Genomic DNA, 20961 nt, shown 5'->3' with positions numbered 1-20961 from the left:
ATGCAAGCTCTCCTGTTTTAATACTACTGAGAATACTCCAGAAGTCTTACATATGGATAAGGTTAGTAGCAAAATTATATTGTATTGTTCCTTATGAGAAGATAAACTGGGAAACAGAACTATACAATGTACATCTCATTACTGTTTTCACTTATGGTGATGCGTATTTATCAGCATAAATGTAGCATTCTTCAAAAGTCAGAGACTGGCATGATCTGATTCAGTACCATTTTTTAAATAATATGTATCTAATGAGAAAAAACTTTTCTGTGGAACTTTACTTGCAGAAAATAAATGCATCCAGTTCATCAGAAGGCAGCACAGTTGACATTGCCCCTCCTGGAGAGGGCGAGCAAGCAGAAATTGAAAGTGAAGAAGCTCTTGAACCAGAAGCCTGTTTTACAGAAGGTTGTAGAATAACTATTGACTTCAGAGATGTATTAGTAAAATGGCATTATTACTAGGCATATGTAAGTGCTTGAGACTTTCAAGTCTGGTGGACCTTCATGACCTCAACAATTGAAAGAAAATACTCTTAGCCTAGAATGCTGAAACTCAGATACCAAAACACGGTTTCCCCAGGCTTTGAGTAACTTTATTTGCCTGGCTACTGCATACATCTTGTAAATAAGAAACTTCATTAACTTTTATATTCTTAAAATGCTTTTCAGTTATTTGAAAGGGCCCTTGAAATTTGGAACAAATTGATTTTTGTGAGACTCCATCAACAAATGGAACAGTTACATGCCAACAGTCAAAAATACCAATGTTTTTTGGATTGAGATTACTCATAATTATGTGTAGCATTGTCTGTTTTCTCTCCAAATTACTTATCTAAATTCAGATATTCAGGATCCTATAAAAGAGGATTCCAGTGTTTAATTTAAAATTTATTATAAAATTTGTTAAAGTTTCTAAGAGCATTTACCACAGTAAATACTGACTTTGAAATAATTTGCTTTTGGATCTCTTAATCTAATGCAGGTTGTGTGCAGAAATTTCCATGTTGTCAAGTAAGTATAGAGGATGGCAAAGGAAAAATATGGTGGAATCTTAGAAAAACCTGCTACAGCATAGTTGAGCACAACTGGTTTGAGACTTTCATTGTCTTCATGATTCTCCTCAGCAGTGGCGCACTAGTAAGTAGAAAAAAATTGCATATGCTGAAATATTTAAATATATCCTTAGAAGCAACAGCAAAATTCAAGTTTGCTTCAGAAAGAGCTGTTTTGATTGGCACTGTATAAAACTACCTGATTCCATCGTTTCAGGACGGAATGAAACTTGGCCCAAACTGGCAAAAGTTTGTTAAATTTCACATGCACTTTTTTAGTGATACTTTTGGTTTACCACTGTAAATGTGGTGCAATTTTATTTAAGCCAGCATAGATGTTCAAGTTTTAAATAGTCTGCCAATTTTCAGCATGTTCAGCAAGGGATTTGAGTACAAAGGACCGTTGTTAACTGTGAATATATAGCTATATGTATGATTTTAAGTTCTTAATTCCTTCTAGGCTCAGCCACTTCTTGGATTCTGCTTACAAAAGACCATACAAAAAATTGAATAATTACTTAATGTTTTTCCTTTTTTGGAGGCAAGAGATAGGGAAGAGCGTGACAGCAAGTTAAAACAACCACTTTCCAATAAGATTTACATTACCCACCTTTCCATCTTTCTCAAGTTGAATATTTGCTAAAGTATCGATGTGCATAGTATACGTTCTAGCAAATACATTGCGCTTTAATTTGACTTTTAGACATAAGTTTGATTGATGGGAGGATAGAAATGTAATCTCCCTAACTGCTTTATAGAATGGAATAGCCATATCTGGAACAGATTTTGTATAAGAAAGGGGGTTTTGTGTGTATGTGAAAGTTTCTTAACACCACACTGTACGAAAATTCGTGCTTTGAGTTTATTTCTTCGTTCATTGGTAAAATGAGATATATTTATTCTATTCCAGACAGTGCAGAATACATAAAGTTGCTTGAATTTGCAGTATGGTTAAAGGTGGGAAATAAGTAAAATAAGAGGATGCAGAAAAACAAGAGGAAAGCTCTGACTTCCTTACTTTTTATTGATTTCTCCCTTATTTTTTACCATACATATTCTGTGAAACATTAGTAATTCCTGAATATATATCTTTTCATAGGCTTTTGAAGATATATACATTGAACAGCGCAAAACTATCAAGACCATGCTGGAATATGCCGACAAAGTTTTTACATATATTTTCATTTTGGAAATGCTTTTAAAATGGGTAGCATATGGTTTTCAAATATATTTTACTAATGCCTGGTGCTGGCTGGACTTCCTGATTGTTGATGTAAGTACACAGTCTTTAATATTATAAAATTCACTATAGTAAAGTCCTTTATGTTGTAAAACTCATTACTACTAAGTAATCTTCTTATAAACGTGCAAAAATAATTCACATTGTATAGTTATACTGCATTAGCCACAGCCTGCAGTGATCTGGATATGTTATTTAAAGTACATTTATATGCCAGAAGGAAAAGGATGTCTGGCCATCAGTTTGTTCATTCTTCATGGTTAATAATTGTATCAAACTTGAGATTTTATGAGGAGGAAAGCTAATTTTGAAACATGCGATTTTTAATGGACTCTGATCATACTACCTTATTCCTTTGCAAAAAGACACTACATTATGCAAGTTTCTTCTACAAACATCGCAGCTTTGCAAGTGCAACAATACATTGGGTCCAGATTTCATCTGATTTCTCAGTACTTCATCCCCCCAAACTATACTGTTATAAATTTTAGTAAAAGAGAAAGACAGTGGCTATTTGGTCTAAAAATTAATTAGTTTTAATGGGCTGACAATCTGCAATAGTTAAATCAGCTATGACTTGGCAGGGTTTATGATAGAAGAGAATACAAGATTTCTTGGCTGCCTTCCCAGCTGTGATATACTTCTGTGCAAAGGCCTTGCTTATGTTGTCAGAAGGGATCAAAGCTGGTTTTACTCCCAGAATATTTTGGTCTCTTGCCTTCACACATTACCTGACCCAGTTCATTGGCTATACATGTCCTCAGTGTCGAACGAAGAGATGGCATCCCAGGGTAAACGTGCATTTATAGTAATTTCTGCCCAAGCTGCCGTATTTCTTGAGAAGTTTTACATAAATCCTGGTCCCATGAATACTTGTTCTTTATGAATATAGAATAGAAATGTATCAAATTTGTGACTCCCAGAGGAAAAAAAACCTAGCTAGATTGCCCCATAACTCAAAATGGAAGACCTTCTCTTTTTTTTTTTAACCTGCTCAAGTTAGTTTTGTTATACTGTTAATCTCTAGCTCTGTCCTGGAAATGTACACTAGAATGGAGCAGTGTAAATGGTTTTCTTAAGATGATGTTAATGCAGAAGACAGATGCTCCCTTCCAGGATTATGTTAAGAATGGAAATTTTTTTTAGATAAACTACAACTCATGTTTTAATTATTCTTTTTGTAACATAAACCTAAACAGATTATTCTAAGCTATACTCCATGGTTTCTTAGTAACAGTTTAGCCTCGGAGATGCTGTTATCTGAGCAGGCTTTCAGAATTATAAAGAACATCATCATAAGTAAATCAGCTTATTTTGCTAACTTTTTACCCATGATTTTTTAATTTAATAAACAAAAGTATGACTAAACAAGGTTGGAACCTTCTACTTTTGAAGAATTATATTCAATGTTCCAGAAAGTGGTAAAAAATGTCTTACTGTGCCTAAGGCTAATTCAGCAATTCCTTTAGCACCACCAGACAGCACTTGAAAGAAATGTATGAACTCATGTTATCTTCCTATAGAAAGCAGAGAATCTACACTGCTTTAACCCTACAGGGGAAAACCCTATCCCGAAAGGGGGAAAGGGTACTAGGCCAAGAGTTAGCAAGGCTCATAGACAGGGCTTTAAACTAGAATCGAAGGGGGAAGGGGATAAAACCAGGCCCACTAGTAATGAGCCTGGGGATAAAGGGCCAAGGAGATGGGGGTGAAATCGGTAGCCCAGCTCAAGTGCATCTACACGAATGCACGTAGCATGGGCAACAAACGGGATGAGCTGGAAGCCATTGTGCAGCAGGACAGCTATGGTGTAGTTGCCATCACGGAAACATGGTGGGATGACCGTCATGACTGGAATGCTGCAATGAATGGCTATAAGCTCTTCAGAAGGATAGCAAGGAGGGAGAGGCAGGAGTGTGGCTCTGTACATTAGGGAATGTTTTGGTTGTATAGAGCTAGATTTCAGTGATGATAAAGTCGAGTGTTTATGGGTAAGGATGAAGGCGAAGGCAAAAAAGGGAGCTGTTGTGCTGGGAGTATGCTATAGACCACCCAACCAGGATGAGGAGACAGATGAAGTATTCTATAAGCGGCTGGCTGAAGTCTCGCAATCTCCAGCCCTTGTTCTGGTTGGGGACTTCAGCCTGCCGGATCTGCTGGAAACATAACACAGCAGAGAGCAGGCAGGCTAGGAGGTTCCTGGAGTGCATGGAAGATAACTGGTAGGTGAGCCTACCAGGGGAGGTGCCTCACTAGACCTACTGTTCACAAACAGAGAAGGACTAGTGGGAGACGTGGTGGTCAGAGGCCGTCTTGGGTTCAGTGATCATGAAATGGTCAAGTTGTCAATTCGTAGTGATGTAAGGAGTGGGGTTAGCAAAACCTCCACCTTGGACTTCCGGAGGGCAGACTTTAGCCTGTTCAGAACACTGGTTGAGAGAGTCCCTGGGGAGATAGTCCTGAAGGGCAAAGGAGTCCAGGAAGGCTGGACACTTTTCAAGAAGGAAATCTTAAAGGCCCAGGAGCAGGCTGTCCCCAAGTGTTGCAAGATTAAAGGGCAGGGAAAATGGCCAATTTGGAAAATTCCAAAAAGTAACTTTTGATAGGACTTAGGAATAAAAGGAGGGTTTACCACCTTTGGAAGAAGGGAGAGGCAACTCAGGAGGAGTACAGAGATCTTGTTAGGTTATACAGAGAGAAAATTAGGAATGCAAAAGCCCAGCTGGAGCTCAACTTGGCCACTAACATAAAGGACAACAAAAAAGTTTTTATAAATACATCAACAAAAAGAGAGTCAGGGAGAATCTCCACCCCTTACTGGATGCGGGGGGTGAAAGTTGTGATTAAGGGGGTGGAATCTTCTTGGCAGCCAGTCCCCAGTGGTGTCCCTCAGGGCTCAGGTTTGTGGCCACTTTTGTTTAATACCTTTATCAATTATCTGGATGAGGGGATTGAGTGCACCCGCAGTAAATTTGCAGATGACACCAAGCTGGGCAGGAGTGTTGATCTGCTTGAGGGTCGGAAGGCTCTACAGAGGGACCTGGACAGGCTGGATCAATGGGCCAAGGCCAATTGTGTGAGGTTTAATAAGGCCAAGTGCTGGGTCCTGCATTTCAGTCACAACAACCCCAAGCAACACTACAGGCTTGGGGAAGAGTGGCTGGAAAGCTGCCTGGTGGAAAAGGATCTGGAGGTGTTGGTTGACAGTCAGCTGAATATGAACTGGTGGTGTGCCCAGGTGGCCAAGAAGGCCAACAGCATTCTGGCTTGTATCAGGAATAGCGTGGCCAGCAGGAGTAGGGAAGTGACCGTGCCTCTGTACTCGGCACTGGTGAGGCCTCACCTCGAGTCCTGTGTTCAGTTCTGGGCCCCTCTGTACAAGAGGGACATTGAAGTGCTGGAGCGTGTCCAGAGGAGAGCTACCAGGCTGGTGAGTGGCCAGTAGTAGCCAGTAGTAGAGTCAGGAGACCAGGTCATATGAGGAGAGGCTGAGGGAGCTGGGCATGTTTAGCTTGGAGAAGAGGAGGCTGAGGGGGGACCTCATTGCTCTCTACAACTATCTGAAAGGAGGTTGTAGAGAGGTGGGTGTTGGCCCCTTCTCCCAAGTGAATAATGACAGGACCAGAGGAAATGGTCTGAAGTTGCAGCAGGGGAGGTTTAGATTAAATATTAGGAAGAATTACTTTACTGAAAGAGTGGTCAGGCACTGGAACAGCCTGCCCAGGGAGGTGGTTGAGTCACCATCCCTAGAGGTATTTAAGAAACGTCTAGATGTGGCACTTCAGGGCATGCTCTAGTGGCAGAGATTGTAGGGGATTTTTTTTATGGGTGTATGGTTGGACTCGATGATCTCAAAGGTCCTTTCCAACAAGTTTCTATAACATGCAGTTTAAACAGGTGTGATTCAGTGGCATTGTCCCACTAAGAACACCAGTGAGCCCTTCTTCATTAGAAGTGACTAAAGTTAATCAAAGTGTTTAATTCCATCCTCTAAAATTATTCAAGAGTAAACACTGATAGGCCTTTAGGGCTTTGACCTTTAATATCTTACATACCTGAGTCTCTCACTGTGAGAAATAGCCATAGTTGCTGTCAGTGATTGTGATCAAATTAGATTTTAATAATTACACAAAGAAATTGCAATTTTTAGCTCTGTCAGTTTACAGCCATGACAGATGGTACATCTGGCTACCTCAGTTTAAGACCTTATCATGCCATCTCTGCACCCCACTCTTCTGTTATGTGCAACAACATCTGTAGCAAGGAGACGATATTTGGGTGGAGTGCCTTATCTACTCAAAATCACAATCTGGTAAATTCATTCAATTAGTTGACATTTATCAGTGGTTTAAGCTAAGAGACTGAATTTTGGATGCAGGGACATATTAGCTTTTTTTGGAAGACTAATTCTGGCAGAGGTATCCAGTAAAGGCTTGAGACAGCAATATATTAACCCAGTGCAACTAGATGCTACAGAGTATGTCATCCTGTACCTTGGTTTCTGCTCTCACCCCTTTTTCCAGAAGCCATCAGTCATGAGTTTATTATGTCTAGATTTTGATGTAGAGCTGTAATGACTCTAAGTTCTCTTTGCCACAAACAAAGCTAGGAGACATGACATCAAGGAACGAGACAGGGAATCTGGGAACACCCAATGAGTTTGTCAGTTATTAAATTTGTTTGTGTAGTTTTCTACTATGATATGTACTCTTAGATAATCTTAAGTGGATACTGGTTTATGCTGTATGTTTTTGAACTTTATAAGGTAGTCCTGTAATTTGGTATAGACGCTTTATTTCTAAATTATTGTGTTAATAAATTGTACTTGAATGAATCGGAAATAGGTAACTTTAAAACAAATCATGTATTTGCCAAATACCATGGGGCAGTAATGAATTCGTAAGTGGAACGAAATCTTTGACCTTCCTGAAATTGCTCATGCCTGATAAAAATTCAATGGGTACAGTTTTTGAACAATGAAATAAATGTAGCAAAAAACACCTCCAATTGGCTTTGCCGCATAGTACATTAAAAGTTAGTCATATTGATGGCTTATATAATATTTCTTCATATAGCTAAAAATGTTTCATGTGTTTTGTTAAAACAGTTAAAGTAATTTAACTAAACTGTGCCCTCAACCTTTTTATTAGCTTTTCAGAAGAATTAGCTCATCAGCAACATTCCGGAAAAGATCAGCGTCACATTATACTAATATACTATATGCTGTATACACAGAGTAAGAGGCAACTGCTGCCCTGACAACTTCATAATAAAAATAAGCAGAAATAAGAAGATGAGCATATTGATATTTTGGGAAATGAGATAAAGAAGATGTCACTGTCTTCTGAGGCAGTCTCATATGTCTTTATGTGTATCCTAACATGGTACACTACGATAACATTGGATAATCCAGAAATTAGTGCAAGTAATTAAGTCAAAGGGATATTCAGATGATATATGCATGAAACCTAAGGCTCTTGTTCAGTGAGTTAGGGAACAGAATCATAGCTTGCAATTATGCATCTAAACAAAATGAATTTTGAACACTTGCCAGTAAAATAACATAAATTAAGAATTATTCACCAAGTACATAGAGAAAAAATATTATTTTAGCATAGGACCATAACATAAGAAAGGGTACATAAGGCATAAGAAAGGCTATATTGGGTCCAGTGTCCTGTCTCCAAGAGTGTCAAAAATGCCTGCCCGGAAAACTGGTAATATAGTATCTATCTATCAAAAAATAAGAAAAATCATTAAATTCTCAATAGAAAGAAAAATATTTGGAAATTTTTTTTTCAAATCTTGCAGTTTATTTTTAGTTAAGTGTAATACCTGAACACTTAAACTACATGAGAGATAGGTTAAGCAGCACTGGAAGTGAGGAGGGCCATATGCCACTGAGGACCTGGAATCCAATAACATAAATTAGCCACATCACCAAGTAGCACAGAATTCATATGGATTAAGATTTTAGGCCTAAATAGAAATAAAGTCAATGTGGAGCTGTATGACCAATGATCTGACTTGGATGACAACCCTGACTGAAGATCTTGAGCAGGGCTAATTGTGACTGCTAGGTTTCAAAGCATTTTTTGCAACAGATTGTATACATTAGAAACCCTGCATTTTTCGGAGATGAATGTAAAAATGTAAAAATTCTTTCCACCATTTTGAGTTCATTTTCGTTTCTTAAAATTACTGCATCTGCATGCATTCCTGTCTGAAAAGAAAAAAAATTAATCTATTTATCAGTGTACAGAGACATTTATTTTCTCACCTATTAGCAAAAACCAGGTGTAACAGATGACAGAAGACCAAGCTAAGAAGACTGAGAAAACCAGAGCAGTACAGAACAGCTGTATATACTTATGCTGTATATACAATAGAATTAATATCAAAGAATTCCAAGCAAATCTTTGCCTCTTGGTTGAACTGTCCTTCAGAGGAAAACGTGTTGTTTACAATAGATCAAGTATTTCTCTGTGAACTTCAGGTTTATGATGTAAGAGCACTAGCACCATGGTAAGAAAGCTGCAAGAAGTTTGAAACAGAAATCACAAACTAGGCTGGAGAAAAACTTACAATCAGAACCTAAAAACTGCCAATATACCCACTGCCATTGAAGTTACAGGAGCTACAGCTATGTAACTAGCTTGTATGGAGTCTTGTTTGTGAAACATAGCTAAGGCACAGTGCTAGTTTGGGCAGAAAAGTATAAAATGAAGGAGCCATAAATGTGAATTCAATTTTGAAAGAGACGTCTTGCTCTCCCCGTGAGAGACATATTTTTTAATATATATTTCATAGGCTCTTTCAAATCTGTAAAATGTGCTGTCTTTACACTAAAGTTTATTGTCATGTCTGGGTATCTTGTTGATGTGAGTGAATCAATGAATATTCTTTTAAAAATATGGAGAATTCCATGTCTTGTCACCTCTGGAATATATTGAGTGGCTCTCTTACTGTAGAATCACAGGACAAATAAATTGTATTAATGACAATTATTAATAACAATTAATGAAAATAATTAATATAAAGGCAGAAATAATAATGTTATCTCTTGTAAGTGAACAGACCTCAGTTACAGACTACAGAAAATCAGTAAGATTTTCCTCTTAATATGCTTATAAATCACAGCAAGTTCTTTCACAAACTTAGCCATTACATAAAATAAGCCTTTCCTTTGACAAGAAGTAGATCCTGACATGTAATCCAGTTGAACGGTACAGTGATATGAATTCACTAAAATACTATTTTCTGTTAGATTAATTTACATAGCAACATACTAATGAATAACTGATTTCTATCTGCTCTTGTATTGTCCTTTTGAGACATGATCTCGTTACTCTTGTGTTTGTGATTCATCTAATTGTTCTTTATGGATACAAGTAACATAGGAAAATACCTTTTCAAATAATGGGTAAAATCTTACCACCATTATCAGTGAATGCCTGTCATTTCTCTACAGCCAATTATTTGAAGAAGTCTCTAGACTGAGGTACAAAAATATACATTTGAGGGATTTTTTCAAGGACTGAAATATGCCTGTGTTCATTTATGTGTCTTCTATGCTTTTGGTGGTAGAACTGAATAAAATATGAGTAAGGTATGATATTTCCCAGCTCCTGTCTCCAAAACTGCTCAAAGTAAATTAAATTCTTTCACATTAATGCTGTTCAAAACTTAGTTCCATTTGAGAAGCAAATTAATTGCTCCTTCCCAAAGTGGATTGGCTTATAATAAAATCGCCGTAACGTGAATCAGGAGCTAACTACTGTTGTAGGTAATAAAGCACTTGCTGTTATAATGCTAACATCTGTTAATATCTATCCCATAAGCATATTCCTATGCTTAGAAGAGAAAAAAATATTGAAAGAGCTGTCAGGCAAGTGAGATATATTGTGAAATACATGAAATATATTGACCTCTGTCAATATACACTTCATAGATACCCTGGCTATTGTTGCTATGAACTGAGTGTTTGACTTCGAAGTAGTATTTATAACAAAAGCTAATTAACCAGTACATTATTTAGCATATTAATAGTGATTATAGATATTAATAATATTTTCAGTAGTTAATAAACTATCCTAATGTATTCAGAAATTTAAATTGCTGAAGGTTGAACCTTAATGAAGTTACTGAAATTAGGACTATTTTGTCTTTAAATATTTGTGAAAGTTTTATCCTTCACCAGTAGTGCACTTCCATCAGACTGTTAAACCCTATCCAGCTATAACAGACATTTAATAGCATGTAGTCCTTTTTTGAACATGCCTTCATATCACCTCTTGCCTTTCCAGCAAGTATGAAAATTGTGGGATTGGGCCTCCAATGCCAATATAAGCAAGAATGGTGTTCCTCCATTTGTCACTGTTGATCTTTCTGTTGAAATTTCTGCTGAATATGTATTCTTTCTAAATAAAGTGTATAATAATTTGAATAATAATAATAATAATAATTTTTTTCCTGTATTTTTATAGGTCTCATTGGTTAGTTTAATAGCCAATGCTTTGGGCTATTCTGAACTTGGTGCCATTAAATCGCTTCGGACATTAAGAGCTTTAAGACCTTTAAGAGCCTTGTCACGATTTGAAGGAATGAGGGTGAGATAAAATGAATGACTCTGAATGAAAGAATGCATACAAAAATTACTGTAGAAGTGTGACACTCAGGCCTTCTGCAAAGAACTCCAGAATGGGAATGCATGCAAAAATGTGCGGAAAAAAGGCTTTCTGACATGTCCTTATATGCAAGATGTGTACAGCTTACATTTGGAGATCAGACCTTGAGCTCATTAAATTTGCCGGCTCACTGCTGCAGAGTTGTGTAATCCCAGCCCCCTGACTGTTAAAATTTCCACTGATTTGTGGACCTATATAGAAAAGTAAAAGGACATGAGAAATTTTAGAACAGAGGGTTGGGTTTTTTTCCTCCAGTTTAGCTGTAGTTAACTGTACCTAACTTCTATTCTCTGCTAGTTTGTCAGTGGTTCAGGATGGAATGGGATTAGCCAGAAAACAAAACAAAACAAAAAACAAAACAAGGTGAAGAAGGTAACAACAGTAACATACCAGAAACTAAAGCCTCCCTGTGGCTCCATCTACCTGTCTGGGGAAAAAAATCCCACAATAAATGCTGTAGTATTAGGGAAAGGTTCTCTGAACAAATGCCTGAAATAAGGATAGGGTTGGAAGTATAGAAGGGGAGAGATGCAAAATAATTTTCTCAGCTAGTGTCCTTTCCTTCATATGAATGCATCTGCTGCCATCTTACCTCTCCCCCTACACATCTAAATCATTGCTGTTGAGGAAATTATTCTTTTCATATTCTGCCAATCTGACAAAAAATCCCCACCAAAGTATCACAAGCTGTCTGCTGAAAATTTCCTGGAAAAAATGATGCATAAAAAATTAACACGGTAATGTTATTAAGAAATCTTTTAATCTTTCATCTCAAAATACCTAGACGCTGCAATCCATGTTTATAGTTTGGTGATAGGTCTTACGTTCCCAAATAAATAGTGTGGTTCCTGTCTGGGTTGAGGCTGCTGATATTCTAGAGGTGGCCACATTAGCCAGCGTAGGGGAGCATGTCCTGTGGCACATCGCCATTACTGCTATGTGTGACATGATTTGCATTGCAAACACGTAAGTGCCTATCTAATAAACGGGCAAAACCTCTATTGATCTTAGGCTACTTTCAGGCAAATTAGTGAATTGAAAAATACTACTATTTTCAAAACCATTCGCAAAAAACTACTGCAGTCTCGACTTGATTTGGTAGAAAATTATTGTCTGAATATCCGCGGCTTGCTTTCAATTCAATCACAGTAAGTGAAAATTTTTGTCAAGGGATTTCATCTGATCTTTTGCTGCCACTTGCCCATATAGAGTAGCTCAATTGTATTAAATGCAGCCAATTAAAAAAAAACCCTAATGGATAAGTGTAAAACAACTATAGTGAGACAGGTAATTTAAAACCAAGCCTTCTAGTAGATGCTGTTAATAAAAACTAAGTAAGATATGCTTAATTATGTTACATTGTATGTAGACGCTAAAATAAACTGGTGCCAATATATACATTAAGTTTCTGAGAATAAAATCATTAGTAATGACAGTTGCACATGCAGACATTTTTATTCAGTCTTCCACATCATCATTCTTTGATCTTTTTCTGGTTTATTTTCTATTTATAGATTTTGATTTGTATGGTTGGAATTTAACATTTATTTCTCTCTCTTTCTCTAGAGCACACAAATTCTAAGAATCCATCTTGCTACTAACAGGTTTTCTTTTGCTTTTTGAGTTTTTTTTCAGACTTTTGCATTGTCTTGGTTTCCATATTATTTTATTTCTTGCTTTTTGCAGTCTCGTTAGTGTTTTTAATGAATCTTAAATAACGTTTCCCCCATAAATTTTTAATGTAAAATTTTAACTGTCCATCCCACATTAATGCTGTTTTAACATTTTAAAAGTATTTTTATTTTTCTGTTCACAAACTAAGTGGCTATTTTGTCTGATTTGTTCACTAGGTGGTTGTAAATGCCCTTGTAGGAGCAATTCCATCTATCATGAATGTATTGCTGGTTTGTCTTATATTCTGGCTCATCTTCAGCATCATGGGAGTAAATCTGTTTGCTGGCAAATTCTATCACTGTGTCAACACCACAACTGGTGAGATGTTTGATGTCAGTGATGTCAACAATTATACTCAGTGTGAGGAACTTATAAAAAACAATCAAAGTGCCCGATGGAAAAATGTGAAAGTAAACTTTGATAACGTAGGAGCTGGATATCTTGCTCTGCTTCAAGTAGTAAGTAAATTTATATATATTATTTTTGCTCTTTTTAAAGCAGTCTAGGAAAAATGGTCAAGTTAAGACTGTTAACTAGCAAATGATTTCTTCACAGCGATGATGTACAGCTTACACAACTCTATTGCATTGCTACCTGTAATTTTTGTATTAATGATAGCAGAATAACTTTCCATTCCAAGGCTAGATAACACAGTCTCATCATGATGATAATAATGTGTAAATAATAAGCGAAAAAGGTACAAGAATCTTTAGTGGTGCACAATATAAATTTCAGGAATGCATTTCATGAGTTTTGCCATGGTGGACAAGGATCAGAGGTCCCTTTAATTATTAAAAAGGTCCCTCCCCTCCTTTATGAGCTCACTTATCTTTTAAGACAGGAGGGGAGATAGCAGCTTAAAAGAGGGCAGACAACCTAACTGACTGTCTGGTCTGAAGTGAGCAAATAAGGCCGGCCAATGCCTCCCACATAGTCTGTTCCTAGGTATCATTACACATCCACAGCAACATTCTTTCACAGTCAAAATCCATTAATCTAGGAACTTTTGACACTGTGAATAATTTTTTCTTTTGCCAACAGCCTGGTCAAGGTAGAGTGGATTTTTCTTCATGGCTGTACTCATCTAAGGAACCATTTTGTAAGTTAGATGGTGAAAATAAAAATATATCAACTTGGTGTCTCCAGTGCAGTTATTTGTTTAACAGGGGCTTGATTTTCCAGACCTGGAAGTGGGTTTAGGGTAAGGAATCATAAATAATGCAATATCTGAGATTGGGGCACCCAATGTTTCATGTAGCATGGAGCCAATTCTTTCTCTATTATCATAATATTTGTGTAAGAGGTCTGAAATCCTCTGAGAGAAGGAGAAGCTGCCCATGGGAAGAATATGGATAGTTACTGACACACAGATCCTAATTGAGTATTAGGTCTGATTAATCACATAACACTTTCTCTTGATGTTTGCAGATAAACAGCACTTGCTACTAAAATAAAAATATTTCATTAAGAAGTACATGAAACTACAAAGACATTAACCTGTGGGTAAAATAGAAAAATGTAAAATACTTTTATAACAAAAAATAATCTTGAATTATAACTACCATATTCCATTAATGCTTGTTAAAGATTCATTATAATATACGAAATACTGTTACTTATAGTATTGTCCTTGTGAAGTATTAGATGTTATCATATTGCATAGCACATTCATTCTATTAATTACTGCTATTTATACAATGTCTGTAAACTGTATTTGCCTTTCAAGTCCTTTTCCTATGGACTGTGGTATAGAAACGTCTTTCTTCTAGGTACTGAGCATACCTTTTATTTATGCCAGAGGAGTAAAGACCTTAGCTCTTTACAGGCCCCTTGGCTTAGAATGGAACTTCTGATAGCTGATATCTGACCCAAAACACAAGAAAGAAAGAAAACAATTATGTTTAGGTGATTGAACTTTGCAGAATCACTTGTCTGTAAGTTGACATACAGCTTCACTGTATGAAAAGATGTCAGAATGTCATGGGATTGTTACTGCTCTGATATCACCAAGTTATCTAAAAAGGGTAAGCTTGTCCCTTCTACCCCAGAGCAGGTCAGTATCCCTACCTGACCTTGATTCTCAAATTAGCTACCAGGCTTAAAATGTTTTGCCTCTAAAGGCAATGTGACTCTCATATGCTGAGTAGTACTGAATGATGATTCTAATTCTCTGACTTCAGATCTCATTGCTACCCTTATGCTAGAGATTAAAGTGAACCATCTTATTACCAATACTCGCCTCTGAAGATGTATAAGGAAAACTTCTAGTCTCTTGAAGCTGTGTCTAAATGTCATCTGTGTGCCCCATCCAGACAGTGTTGGTCTTTAATTACTACATCACTACTGTGGACCTTTAGTTCTTCTCTTTCTTTATTTCTTTTTCTTCTAATTTTTCATTATTTTCCTTTTCAAATATTCGCTTCCTCCCTTTACTTTTCCTGCAGAGATTAAAGCATCCTTAAGCATGTATCATGTCACCTCTTCAGCTGATTGCCTCTATTACCATCTCCCTCCATTCTTCTCCTATATTTATTGCTCTTATTAAACTGCTCATCTTCTAATGGTGCTATGCAAAGTGCACCAAATGCTTGTCAGTTGTCAAATGAGCTAGAAAGATGTGTGAAGCCTGGCTCCAAGCATACCTTCTTAGTAAATCTGTATTGCACTGCAAGATTCAGGAGGACGTGAATACTCCCAGAGTGCAGGTTTTCTCCTGTGAAAACTAGCAGCTATACCAAAGCACCAGAGCTACTTCTGGCAACCACAGACACAAATATGCTCCTTGGGATCGTTCCTCTCCTGAATATCCTCAGGAGACATGCTCTTTATCTGTCAATTTCACAGACTTTTTATCTCTTTTTTTCTTTATTGTGAATAAGCTTGGAAACCCAGGCTAATGAGCAGGCACTCACACCTTCAACTAGCATGTCACACCAACCCCTTGGTGTTCCTCAGAAAGTGGACAATCCCTGTCCATGAAAATCGCCTCCTTAGAGCAATGATGAAAGATATGTTTTACTCTTTATTCTACCTAGACAAGTCTCTGTAGGAACTGAGCGCAAAGTTTTATAAAAGTTAATCACAGCTCTTTCACAATTCACTTTTTGCTCTTCTGTAAATCTTACCCCTCAAGAACCAATGTTGATTATGAACAGAGTCTATTCATTTTAGTTACGTGGGATTAAAGAATTTCTAAAAATACCATGGCTATTTAGCCATAGAAAAAATATTCAGATGCGTGTTGGTATCTGTCCAGAAGCTGTATTGTTGACTCCATCAAATCGTGCTGTAAACTTGATAAAATGTCTGTCACCACCAGTGATTTCAGTAGATTCTCCCTGAACATCTCCAGCATTAATGTCTATCTGAGTCTACCATTCTTCATCTGCAAAGGAAATATCTGCAGCTCTAAACACACTGTGCTGTCACTAAGACCTTCAGAGCCTGATTTTCAATATTTTTGGAATACCTAAAAAATAATTTCTCAAAAAACCTAGTATTACTATGAAAAATATTTTATTATGCCTGTGGTTTACACAAATGTGGTTTGTAAATTTAGAGATGATTTCATTAAAAGTTAAGATCCAAATGCTGTGACCTAGTTATCTTCCACATTATGAATTTTTATAGGGAAGATAAACAATTGTACTTTATTTCTAGGCTACTTTCAAAGGATGGATGGATATTATGTATGCTGCTGTTGATTCACGAGATGTAAGTGTAAGACTTTCAACGATTGTCTGTTGATTATATTCTGATATCGAGTATAAAATTTAAACAGCTACAAATACAATGAAATTAAAATTATAATCAGCACCAATATATATTTTTTTCAGATACATTTAGGCTAGAAGGGAACTTTTATGTAACTTCATGAATCTTGGAATTTGTAGTGGAAAGAATTAATTCCACTTCCTTCTGTTTAGACAAATAAGTTAAATTAAGTTAACTGGACTTTTTTTGGAAAACCTAATGTTAATGAAAAAAACAAATAAGAGGGTTTTTTAACCACTTCCTTTGGTAATCATGAGTATGAATTAATTTAAGATTATATGATGTAATTATTACGTATTGAATTTATTAATCTTGTTTTATGATTTGTAACTGTGCATTTCATTCTTTCTTTAGGTTGAACACTTATGTTATCTAGCTATTTAAGTTCAATTAGATTTTAAGGTTGAAGACCATCTGCTAAGTTTTCTAGGGATTAGAATTTTATCTTGGCTACAAAAGTAAAACTACGTTTACCTTGTACAAAAAAGTGCAACACAGATGCCTGAACTAGTTCTATACAACCTAGGTTATAGTCACTCTAGTGATATCCATCATCACACAGTGCTAATTGTGTCCCAGAGTAATATATTCTGTTTCATTAACTTCAGCATTTCTACATCTAGCACATTGTGCAGTAGAAGTGCAGGCGTTGAGATGTGGAATCCGAAAGAATCAAAACAATAAAAAAATCCTCCTTAGAAATTTGCCTCAATTTAATGGATTTCACAAAACATATACTCACTAGAAATTTACTGAAAGCATCTGTTTTTAGCTGGATGTAAGAACACTCATGTAAGATCAAAAGAGTTCCAGGGAGATTTAGGCAATAGTAAAATTGATTGATTCTGTTGCATGAAAATATACTGAACACAATATAAAATATTTAGATTTGTGCTGTTAAAATTTTTAGTACTAATGACTGCTCTCAGTTGCACATTGCTTCTTCCTTCTAGACAAGGGACTTTGTGTATATATACATACATAAACATATCTGTGTGCACATTTACTTTAAAATTCATTAAAAGTCATTCTGTCAGCTTCCAGTTCTCCAAATATTGATTGTAATGGACATGTTGGGTCTTTTTAATAACTGAGAGCAGTTTATAGCTTTTCTAACTGATAGCATATGCCTATTCATAAATTATATATTGTTTTTTACATCTAGTATTCTCATGGGTAATAAAACTTTATAATATTTTGTAGGTAGAAGATCAACCTAAGTATGAGGACAACTTGTATATGTATCTTTATTTTGTCATCTTTATCATATTTGGATCGTTCTTTACCTTGAACCTTTTCATTGGCGTCATTATAGACAACTTCAACCAACAAAAAAAGAAGATAAGTATTTTAAATGTGTCCATAGTGCTTTTAATAGCTTATTTATGTAAAGCTAATAAAAATCAAAAGTTATTTCAAGTTCTTGAATAAAAATGTCTCTTTTTGAAACATAATCTGTGTAAAATTTGTGGATGTGATTTTGACAAGTGAAGAGGGACAAATGAATTGGTTCATAATAATTTGAAAATCGTGTAGGAGTTAAAATGAAGATGCAAAAAGGGAATGTGCATTGTTCTTTTGATTAGATGTAATATTGTCTGGCATGGAAGAGTTTCTTATTTAATTAACTTTAAAAAATTAAGATAAATTAATTTTAATTAATCTTATAAAATGTTGACACTTAATGAGGATACAATATGGCACCGCGTTCATGAAATAGATAATAGTTCTGAGACCTGATTAAACAGTGGGTTAAGAGTAAGTCCAATAGAGCCGAAAGATGAATAGTCCTAAAGATACAAGAAAAAATGTGTACGAGAGCTCTATTTTTCTAACACTTCTGTAAGAAATGAGGCGAACTTCTTAGACACATATAGAATCCATAATTTATTAGCAATAATTAAGCAAAGGTATAAAAGGAAGGATATTTTTTGACATAAAAGCATGTTTAAAGTAATTATATTGATAACGCATATAGTTTTATTTAAAAGAACTTTAAAAATCTAAAAATGTGAATAATCACATTTAAAATATTTTGAAGCCTCACAATTCTTAGCCTTCAACTGCCCAAAAGTACTAGAACCTCAGGATCATTCAAAATCTTTGTATGCTGTGAAAAAGCAGTTTCATATGATTTGGTTTTATCTGATCACCAAATAAAAAGCAGCAGTAGCAAACAGAATCTATGGTAAAAGTCAACCGGGAACTACAGAAATTTCTCCTTCTGGAAATATTCTTTAGCTTCTTAAAAGAGCCATAAACACATAATTCTTTGGGCTTTGATATCCAGTTTAGCAGTGACTTTGACATTGTGTTTCCATCTGACTTAGTTCAGACTCATCAATAATCACGATTTACGTTATACTGAAATTCGGGCAGTCAGTTGCACATCTGACTGGCAGCATTTGCATCTGCAAACAAAAGCTAATCTGAGTTAGTCAAGGTTCCAGTGGTGTTTTAATTAAGAATTTGCCATGGCATGATTTGGATTACTTTTCTTAAGTTTATATCAAAGGTGATTTTTTTGCTGTCTTTAAAGAGACCCAAATACTCTCCCTTGACACAACTTGTGCCTCAGAGTTACCCCACTTTTAGACCTGGCTAGCTGTAATCCTAAAAGTCCAACTAGAATTTAGGACATGTAAGGCACCAGTCAGGCTCCTATGCACTAAACATAGCCTAATCAGCAGGTTATTTAACAGCACCGGTATAGTAAGAACCATTTTAGCGATGTCAGCAAAAGTGAGCATGAAGACACTGGAAAAATGCAACTGTCAGCCTGGCAAGGCACCAGTAACAGGGGGTTTTGTATGTTAGGAATGCATATGAGCATCCACAGTGTAAATACCTGAAAAAATCACTTTTGTTATATAAATCAAATATGATTCTATGATTATTTTACAGAGAGACATACTGTAGTTAAGTGTATGTGTGGACATGACAGTAATTAGTTTTGATATTATTTCTTTACTTTGGAGGTCAGGATATATTTATGACAGAAGAACAGAAGAAATATTACAATGCAATGAAAAAACTGGGATCCAAAAAGCCACAGAAACCTATACCGAGGCCAGTGGTAAGAGTGATTTGATTTTAATACCCCTAATATTAAATACTCATTTGGGAATATGATTTTATCCAATAAGAGAAAGGTATAAGTCTGGAAAGAAAATATTTTTTCCATTTATTTTCTTTTAAGGATAGAATTTGTCCACTTTTTTTAATTCAGCATACTAGATCGTTCATATTTCATTTAAAAACATACACTCTGAAGTATGAACTATAGGATTTAATAAGGTTGATGAGATAAATTTCATAATTCCCTGCCTAATTCCTAGAAAAGTGAAGTTGATTGGATAATTTATTGGTTCTTGTTAACCATGGATAAACTTCATTTTCTGTTTTTTCTCCTCCCAGAGAATTTGTAGGAAATGGGGATGCAGTGGCCCTTGCTGCTGAAGACAGAAGGGGGCAGTGGTCACCTAATGTGAAAGAAAAAGACAGATGCACATAATCTTACAGAATAAAAGAATGCCCCAGGGAGTAAAGCATAAACTAGGATAAATTTGTCTCTAAGATAAGAAACTACTCTGTTATTTACTGAACTCCTACAGTGTTTGGAAAAAAAACTTGTTGCACCTTATGCACTGAGAGGTTAAAAATAGTCTTTCTAGGGAGAGACATATGGCAATAAACATAAATAAGTACTAAAGGAAAACTAGGATATTGCAGTCGTGGCGTATTTGAGACATGCAACTGCAATGGTCCAACGATCTCACCAAGCATAATTAGTTTAAGGAAGAGAGAGACATCTGTGGGGGTTAGTATTCTAAAACCATCTAAGAATAAAGATCAGAAAATGAGTTTCTATTTGGCTGGTACCCTTGCTGGGTATCGAGTTATAACACCAATAATATAAATTGACACTTTTATTACTATTATTATTGCACTGTTTCCCTTCTGTCCCTTCAGCCAACAGTGGTAGACTTTTTGATCCACTCTAACTGGATGAGACACAAACCAACATGGGTTTGGTGTATACTAAACCAACATGGGTTTGGTGCATTGTGAATGGGTCCTGCTGTGCACTCCTAAATCTTGCAGGGACTTACTTGCTTTCACATTTGGCATTTGTAAAGGCAAGTATTTTCAGGGTATAAACTGTATTCCATCTTTGTTTTTGCAGAACAAATTCCAAGGCATGGTCTTTGATTTTGTTACCAAACAAGTATTTGACATCAGCATCATGATACTCATCTGCCTTAACATGGTCACAATGATGGTAGAAACAGATGACCAGAGTAAAGAAATGGAAACAATTTTATCCCGGATTAACCTTGTGTTCATTATCCTTTTCACTGGAGAATGTGTCCTGAAATTGATTTCACTTCGCCATTACTACTTCACTATAGGCTGGAATATTTTTGATTTTGTGGTTGTGATTCTCTCCATAGTAGGTAAGAGCAATTCCCTTACAAGAAAGAACTAGTGGAAGGAAAAGGGAACATTTGTTTCAAGAATGTTATGATACT

The 20961-nt window shown here is 36.0% G+C and overlaps 1 protein-coding gene across 16 annotated transcripts in view; it reads left to right on the top strand.

Moving 5' to 3' along the window:
- LOC128912499 (sodium channel protein type 2 subunit alpha-like) overlaps window positions 1–20961 on the top strand; it is a 60946-nt gene that overhangs the window by 38365 nt on the left and 1620 nt on the right. For 11 of the 16 annotated variants that reach the window (XM_054208512.1, XM_054208505.1, XM_054208508.1 and 8 more), the window contains 9 exons: window positions 288–408; window positions 985–1139; window positions 2154–2327; window positions 10781–10903; window positions 12832–13113; window positions 16316–16369; window positions 17633–17770; window positions 19401–19505; window positions 20616–20886. In XM_054208512.1, the coding sequence (XP_054064487.1) occupies window positions 288–408; window positions 985–1139; window positions 2154–2327; window positions 10781–10903; window positions 12832–13113; window positions 16316–16369; window positions 17633–17770; window positions 19401–19505; window positions 20616–20886 (1423 nt within the window). Of the gene's footprint in view, window positions 1–287; window positions 409–984; window positions 1140–2153; window positions 2328–10780; window positions 10904–12831; window positions 13114–16315; window positions 16374–17632; window positions 17771–19400; window positions 19506–20615; window positions 20887–20961 lie in introns of all 16 variants that reach the window. The other 5 variants (XM_054208516.1, XM_054208504.1, XM_054208517.1 and 2 more) reach the window with 2 other exon arrangements.

Source organism: Rissa tridactyla, chromosome 7 (assembly GCF_028500815.1).
Source record: "Rissa tridactyla isolate bRisTri1 chromosome 7, bRisTri1.patW.cur.20221130, whole genome shotgun sequence".
Lineage (NCBI taxonomy): Eukaryota > Metazoa > Chordata > Aves > Charadriiformes > Laridae > Rissa > Rissa tridactyla.
This window is presented reverse-complemented; position numbering and strand designations above follow the sequence as displayed.